Genomic DNA, 8,291 nt, shown 5'->3' on the forward strand with positions numbered 1-8,291 from the left:
GTGATGTTTTTGTTTTCTCAAAAGCAACTATCCCCGCATTGAGGGGCACTTTTGTGTTTAATTAAAATCCCCCCACTTTCGTCTGTTATCTCAACACTTCCCCGTAGAAGCCTTTGGATTAACAATGCTCACACGCCATTCATGAAGTATGGCTCTTCACAAAAACAACCGTTTTCAACAAAAGCAGAAGAAAAAACTGCCGGCCACAGCTATATCAGCATGTGAGGAGCTACGCACACGCAATTCTCTATTCGAGCACCAACCGTGCATGCTCCATACAAGCAGCATTATTATGTTAGCATATCACAAACTTTGATAAAAGAACAACAACAAAGAGAGAGAAATAGCAACACTCCTACTAAAGACCATGTTATAAATTGGTGGCAACTAGGAAGGAATCAAGGAAGGCATGTCCATCCGGCCAGCAATGCTGACAGTGAGCTGAGGGGAGGACAGGGCATGCAGCATCTGATGCTCCCCCCACCCAACCACCGGATTAATAATAATCACAATAATACTAGTAATACACATGTACATGCTGTTATGCACATGCAAATGCTAATTAAACTCCGGGTCTCACACTGACACCTCAACGGCCACCACAACCACCTTGTATGATTTTCCATTCGTCTGTATCACAATCCATGCTTTGCTAGCTAGGGCTTGCCCCGAAAATTCCCTCAGGATTCCTGCTCGTTTTTTAGCTCGTCGCATGATTGCCATGGCACCAAACAGGCTTAGCATCCTCACCGGAAGAACATGCTACTCTGAATCGTCTGTGATCTATTTTTTTCTCTCCAATAAATGGCGCTTTTATCATCTTAAAATGTAGCATTAAGCGGATATAAAATATTATGAGTAACACCCGGCTTTCGTATAATTAGGATGTACACAGCCAAACACCAAAAGTCCGACAGAAGAAAATGTAACAAAACCGACAAATCGGCAAAAACACCAAAGTCCTATAAACCGACACTGTGCCCGTGTCGAAAGTGGCGATGAATGGTTTGTGATGGATGGATGGAATGGAAGGAGAGGAGAGGCGAGGGAGTGAGCTGAAAGTGGCACGACAATAGAGAATTCATTGCTGTGCGCACCGCCAACAACCGCAGCCCTCCATTATTCATGCATGTAGATGAGCTCTGAATGAGGAGGAGCAAGGAATCAAAACCTGACAGATAGGCGCCAACCAACGCTGCAACAAGGACACCAACTGCAGCCGCAGCGACAGCGGAAACAGATCTTTGGAGGTGTTCCAATTATCATCCTCTCACAATTCACAACAGCAAAAAATAATGAGATGAAAAGCCCACAGTGATCGACCGACCGTCCAGCCCGGTCCTCCCCCACTCATCAACAACTGAGCAACAGTGGCATCCAGTACCGACAGTCACCATGGCTGGACATGGACATGGACATGGACGCAACTCTAAGCTTTGACTTATTTCCCAATCTCAACTCAACTCAACTGAACACATTACATTTTACATCCCCTAGCTTTTGACCGACTGTTTGGTTCCCAGAGTATGCACACGAAAGAATTTGTAGCAGTATCAGACATTTTGATGACGAAGAAGAAGACGAAAAGGGGAAAAAACTTTGGACACCTCTCTCTGACATGGTGATGAACTAGGACTTGCGGCGGTATGGAGTGCCATGATGATGAGCTAATCAGGACATGGATGATGATCCGATTCAATCATCGTCTCGCCGAGCGATTCTTGGCGCGCGAGAGCCTCTGCTGCATTTGCTTCGGATTGCGGTGGTGGTGGTGATCCGGGCTAGAGCATCCAGTCGAGCCGGTTGGTGGGGGGAGGGGGCGCGCCGGCGGAGGACGCGGTGGAGCTGTCGGTGGTGGTGGAGGAGGAAGACGACGTGGTCGGGAGCGACGACAGCAGGTCGAACATCTCCCACCGCGTCGTCTGCGCCGCCGGCTGCTGCTGCTGCTGCTGCGGAGGCTGCTGCTGGCGTTGGCGCTGCGACTGCGGCTGGGGCTGCCTCGCCGGCGCCGGCGGCTGTGGCGCCTGCTGCGGCTTCTTCGCGTTGGCGGGCTTGCTTGCGATGGTGGCGTTCTTGGCCATGACCGCGTCGAGCGTCTCCACGTACTTCTGGACCCGCTTCACCTGCACGCGCCTCTGGGCCTTCACGTCGCCGCCGGCGACCACCGCGTCCAGCTTCAGCAGCTCGTTCATCAGCAGCTCCGTCACCGTCGCCACGTCCTTCTCCGCCACCTTCTCCCCCTTCCGCACCGACGCCTCCAGCGCCGACACCTGCCCAGCAAAATTAACCACGGGTCAACTCCTCTGCTCTGTTCCCAACCCCGGCTCGGAAAAACACGGACCGGCAATGCGCGTACCTTGGGCGCGATCTTGTCGACCTCGGCGGCGACGGCGGCGACGGCGCCGGCGGCCTTGCGGAGGCTGCCCAGGCGGAGCTCCTCGAGCAGCCGCCGCGCGCGGGCCTCGGGGTCGTCCACCACGGCGACCTTGGAGCGGTCCCTCACGCCGGCCATGTCGAGGAACGCCTTCGGGTCCTGCTCCTTGCCCTTGTACAGCGTCCGCAGGTCCTCCGGGTGCGCGCCGGCGCGCTCCGCCACCCGCCTCCGCAGGTCGCCGAACGTGGCCTCCGCGCTGACGTAGATCTCGTGGGTCTTGCCGGCGAGCCTGGCCTTGACCCGGATGGTGGGCACCGGCTTCACGCTCTCCGGCGCCGGCTCGTCCTCCTCGGGGCCCCGCTTCTGCACCAGCATGCCGCCCGGCCGCACCTCCCACACCTCCTCCGCCGACACCTTCCCCGCCCCCACCGCTGGCGCCTTCTTCCCCTCCTCCACCGGCACCACCGGGGGAGCCGGAGGCGGGGCGCCCTTCCTCCTCATCGTCAGCGACCCGAGCTCCACAGTCGCCGCGCCCTTCCTCACCCCCAGCATGGTGACCGCCGCCGCCCCCGGAATTGGCGCGCTTTGCAGCTGTAAGCAAATTAAAGGTGGCACCACGAGACCGGCAAGCGCAACAGTGGCGGGAAACAGCACCAAAGCGACCGGAAAGGCGGCAAGCTCCTGCCGGCGCGCGAGCGAGCTCGGGCGCCGAGGCAATGGCGGATCGGAGAAGAAGAAGAAGAGGATGGATGGAATGTGCGGACGGACGGCGAGGAGGGAGTGTATTTAGCGGGAGCTTAAGCGCAACGGACAAGGGGAATATATACGCGGATTACAGTATAGCCCACTTGCCACATGGCGAACACATAATCAAAACCGAGATCAAAAGAGGCCAAATTATTGTTAGATGCCACTAACAACAACTAATCAAATCAGCATGGCAGGATTATACAGCTGATGAGGTGAATAAGCACATATGGTGTTTTGGCGGCATTTCAACTCTTGGTTTGTTGCGGTGCAAACTATGGAAGGAAGCTCGCCGGAAGATGCACGTTGCTGTATGTGGGTGGCAATGGCGCCATCAGAGATGACAAATTAGCGACAGCATTTTCTCGCTTTATGTTTCTTGTTCTTATTCGCTGCTAACTCGAGCCGACCGACAATTTTGATTGGCTTATAATGAAATCAAGGACATAATAAACATAGAGGACGTTTTCCGATTGGTTAGACGGTGGTGATGGATGGATGCTAGCCTGACATAACGTCTCAACCATCGCACATTACATTTCTGCTTAGAATTATTGTGAATTGTTAATCAAAGATGGAGACGCCTGTTAGGACAGAAGAACCGATGTAACGGCCGCATTTAAAACAGTTACGACCACTACAACTACAACTGGCAGTGTAGTGTGGTGTGGTGTGGTGTGGTTTAGGGGCTGATCACATGCGGATGGGATTAAGAATGATGTTGGCAACGATATGCCCGCCGAGGCATACGCATATGGGAATACTCACTGCTTAATCATTTGGGTTAGATGCATGCAACCACTTGCTAGAACAAAATTGGTGTGCTCTGTTGACTTGACTTGTCAAACACAGAGTCGATGATTAATGGAATCATGCATGCATGCATGCTGTTGGGCCAATTGTGCATATAATAACCAGTCTTCAGTCTTGAGCACCTTCAGAATTCAAGGCTTTTTTACTGCCCTGCTGTTGTTGCAGCAGAATGTAACGGTACTAATGAGACTTTTGCATTTGTGACGGTTCATATTCCAGAGTTGGACACCGATTATTTGCAGCGGCACTCCACCACGCAGAGGATCCAAGAGACAGGACAAGCAAGACCGGTGAAGGTCGTGCTTTCAGAAAAGAAGAATAATAACGCATGCCAGTATCAATCAATTTGGCCTAAACAAACAGTCCTAGTCGTAACCCTAGGCGCCGGTACGCGGTCGCGTCAAAGATGCAATCAGCTTGATCACCTCTCCTGCCCTGCCTGGTTCTGTACGTACCTGTTTTCTGCATTAAGCAGAAGAGAGGAGGAAAAAACAGGCATGCGTTGGGGGATGCATGTCTGAATCTGGTGACAGAAGGAGGGAGAGCAGGCAAAAAAAAAATATAATGATGTCTTTGTAGTACGTATATGGCCATTAATCCCCAATGATAGAGCGAGCGAGCGATGGTGATGAACACTGCACAGGGAAAGCAAACAGTGCTCCGGCCTCCGGCTGTCCGGCGATCGGCCGGATCCGATCGGAAAACGATCGAGGCATCGTGTAGGCTCGCAGATCCTGCCTCACCTGGTCATCATCTCAATCATCATCAGCTTCCCTCTAATGCTGGCCTGCCGCCGTTCTAACAGTAGTAGTAGAGTACAACACAGTGCGTGCTACGAATACAGTAGGCCTGAAGACGAGAGTTTATCTGACAAAATGCATGCGCGTTTTTTGGCAGATTTCGTGCTTTCCAGCAGGCTCTAATAAGTGAAAGAGGAAGAGGAATTAAATGTGGTCGCCAGCATCTGGAGTGGAAAGCCGTTAGAGGCTGCTAATTGGGAATTAAAGGAAAAAACAACGTGCTGTCAGGAAAGCGGAGGCGCTACGGACGACAACACAAGCTGACAGGGTGTGAGTGTGAGCGAGCTCGACTGTAAAGCTCCCTCCACCGACAGTCGAGGGGAGTGTGGCGCGGTCCCCACGGCCACGCCGGCGGCGGCCCACGACGGCTCCCTTCCTTCCTTTGCCGTGAGTTGACCTGGCCCCGGAGCCGGAGGGGAGGGGAAAGAGACGCCGTACTGAACCTACCTGTATCGGCTGGCCGGCCGGTCGCGGAGGAGGAGGAGCCCAACCGGCCCACACGTTTTCAGTTGCCCGTTTGGGTGTTTCAAATTCTTCCTCCATGAATACGTACATGGGTGGCGCTTTTTTTCCATCACGTATACTTGTACACGTACGTCACATGTTTCGCCTGTTTTGGCATGAAAATTTGCTTAGCCATCTACCGGCGAGAGGTCAATGAATCCAAGTAGTTGATGGCGCTACATATGTAGACGATACACGCAGCACGGGTCGACGACGCCGACGTGGCATAATGAATGGGTGTCTATGCCATGTTGTTATTGTTGGCGCGTCACGTCGTCCACGGTAGGACAATGATGAAGTAGACGACGATGCTCTTGTCTGTCTACATACAGAAAACACACACACACACACACTGCTGTGTATGTACGCACGCGCGAAACGAACGTCTGAGAAGCTCTGCGCCGCGTGCCCTGCCGCCGTCGGAGCCCACCGGCCGGAGAGGGCAGGTGCCGGGTTGCCCTCGCTCCGGCTATTGGCCGCGGCCGGCCGGTGCATGCACAGGTGCCGCGACGGCCTCCCTTCACCCAACTCCTCCCCGCCGGCCGTGCCGTGCCGTGGAGTGTCTGTCCGAGTTAGGCGTCTCCGTGTCCTGTGCGTACACGGCCCATTAGTACTTATTACACATATTTTTATCTAAATAAATATTGCTAATCATAAGTCAGTTGGATGTTTTTCTTCTTCTTTCCTGCTAAATCTACTACTGTTCCCGTTACGAATTATAAGATGTTTTATATAGACTGCACAGGGACTGAAACGAGTGAACAAACCCATAAAAACCGTTTATATACACGTTATTCAGGAAAAAAAGTTAGAACATCTTATTTACAATTTGAAACGGATAGAGTAGATAATTGTGTGTAAGTTGCAACGTTATGGTGGTCTCCGAAGTCACCGACCACTATGTTCTTTTGTTATACATGAGCGGTTGTGCTCCTTCGTGATCAAGTGCGAGAAACAAAGCTATCAGTAAAATTCAAGTGTTTTTCCCGCCAAGAAAAAAGTAAAATTCAAGTGTTTGGGCGGCTTCACCAAGCTTTCGGCCCGTAGAGAATATCCTCGTTGATGCATCGAATCCAATCTGTCTTTCTCTCCTTGTTGCTATGCGCACACAAAATTAGTTCCCCTCTATGGAGCTGTTCGGCAATCCACCCCCTCCCTGGAATTTAAGAATCTGCGGAGTACACATTCATTCGCTCCGTGATTTTTAATTGAAACTCCGCCTGCTCCCGGAACGGCCTTGTGGAGCGGAGGTTTTCCGAACAGGCCCTACAAATTTATTTCAAAATTGACTTGGACATAAGAGCATCTCCAACAGACGCCCCAAACGACGCGCGCGCGGTAAACCCAGCTTTTAGCGCGCGCGGGCGGTTTGCCGCGCTCCAGCGGCCGCGGGAAACAAGCGCGCGCCGGAACCGTTTGCGCGCGAAAAGGCGCCAGCTCGCGCGCGCCTATAAAGCTGCGCGCCGCTTTGCCACACGCTTCTCCACACTTCCTCTTCCCCTCTTCCTCTCCCTCTCTGCCACGCGCCGCTTCAGCGCCCCGCCACCGCCGCGCCGCCATGCCGCCGCGCCGCCGAGGAGCGTCCGGCTACCGCGGCGTCCGCCTGCGCCCCAACGGCTGCTACACCGCGGAGATACGCTCCGGCGAACTCCGGCTCGGCCTCGGCACGTACGGGACAGCGCGCGAGGCCGCCCGCGCGTACGACGCGGCGGCGTGGCGCCTAGGCCGGCTGCGCGGCCAGATGAACTTTCAAGATGTGTACACGCTCCAGCAAGCGCTCAACCTCGCCCCTCTGCCTCGTCTGAACACGGCGAAAGACCGTGCGGAGCACGTCGAGCGGCAACGCCGCCTCCTCGTCACCCAGGAGGACGAGCGGGTCATGGCGGAGTGGCGCCAGCGCCATCCGGAGGACGTCGCCTACGAGCAGGCCTACTGGGCAAGGCGCCGCGAGGAGGACACGCGAAGGCGCCGCGAGACGCGGTTGGAAAGGCGTCAGCGGAAGGCGTTGGCGAATGCGCAGTCCGACATCGTTGCAGCAGGTGGGCAATCGTTCTTCGCGCCGAACGATGATCGGTGGCTGGACATCTGACTAGACACCTCGGACGACACCGCCGAGGATGATAATGGTGATGATGATAGCGACTTAGAGTAGTTTCTATCTAGTTGCGCCGTAGTTTATCTATGCTTTCGAACTATCTATCTAGTTGCACCGATGTAAAATACCTTTGTATCATTTTTTATTTATGCAATCTATCTAGTTTTTATTCTATGGGTTCGAAAATTAAAAAAAAATGGTGTGTGCGCGCTGCTTTTTTTGCGCGCGGCTGCTGGAGCGGGCGCAGGGCGCCGCGCCAAATCAGGCGATGGGCGCGTGCTAAAGCTGTTTTTTACGCGCGCCGCGTTGGGCGCCTGTTGGAGATGCTCTAAGAAAATCTCAATAACTTGACATGCTTACAGTTTGATTTTTTTTTTTTTAGTGACTCCCTGCCCAGGGAACAAATAAATGGAACTGACCATTGGACCAACATCACCCCTCTTCTTCCTTCGGTGACCAGCTTACGCACAGGCGTCTTCCCCATTTCAGAATAGTAAGAGACAGGTACGTACGATGCCAAAACCGTGAGAAAAGAAAAGAGGAACAAAAGCAACACCATCATTTCATATATGTACGCTTCGTATTACATAGTCCAAATTGAAAATGAGGGAGAACTTAAAACCGGCCACCAAAGGTGTCGGTTGAAGATTCAACATCATTTCAGCATTATTAGCAAAAAAAACATCATTTCTGGATTTTTGTCCTGTGCTACCCGACATCATTTATAGAACTTCGTGGCAGTTTCATCATGATGCGTCATGCACTAATACTAGGAGTTGCATACTAATTAAACCATTGGCAATTTGTCGGTTGCTTGGAGGTGCACTTAATTATTATTCATACGTATGTTAATAATGCGATTGCGGTAGTATGTAGTTGGTGCCATATGTAAATGTTATTTTTTTGGAGGACAGATGGATCAGGATCTAGTGATTAACTAGTGATCCCAACCATGTGC

At 52.8% G+C, this 8,291-nt stretch overlaps 1 protein-coding gene across 1 annotated transcript; it reads right to left on the reverse strand.

The window, feature by feature from the left end:
• Positions 1-1,418: 1,418 nt before the first annotated feature.
• LOC125521661 (BAG family molecular chaperone regulator 3-like) lies at positions 1,419-3,309 on the reverse strand. Its single transcript, XM_048686713.1, has 2 exons — positions 2,357-3,309; positions 1,419-2,270 (listed from the first exon to the last, which is right to left on the reverse strand). The coding sequence occupies exons 1-2, from the start codon at positions 2,924-2,926 to the stop codon at positions 1,782-1,784; spliced, it is 1,059 nt and encodes a 352-aa protein (XP_048542670.1). The 5' UTR covers positions 2,927-3,309; the 3' UTR covers positions 1,419-1,781.
• Positions 3,310-8,291: the final 4,982 nt, after the last annotated feature.

This window comes from Triticum urartu, chromosome 7 (assembly GCF_003073215.2).
Source record: "Triticum urartu cultivar G1812 chromosome 7, Tu2.1, whole genome shotgun sequence".
Lineage (NCBI taxonomy): Eukaryota > Viridiplantae > Streptophyta > Magnoliopsida > Poales > Poaceae > Triticum > Triticum urartu.

Coding starts and splice junctions, on each gene's coding strand:
- LOC125521661 (XM_048686713.1), bottom strand. CDS start 2,926: ATGCTGGGGGTGAGGAAGGGCGCGGCGACTGTGGAGCTCGGGTCGCTG. Junction 2,271..2,356: donor TCGACAAGATCGCGCCCAAG/GTACGCGCATTG, acceptor TTTGCTGGGCAG/GTGTCGGCGCTGGAGGCGTC.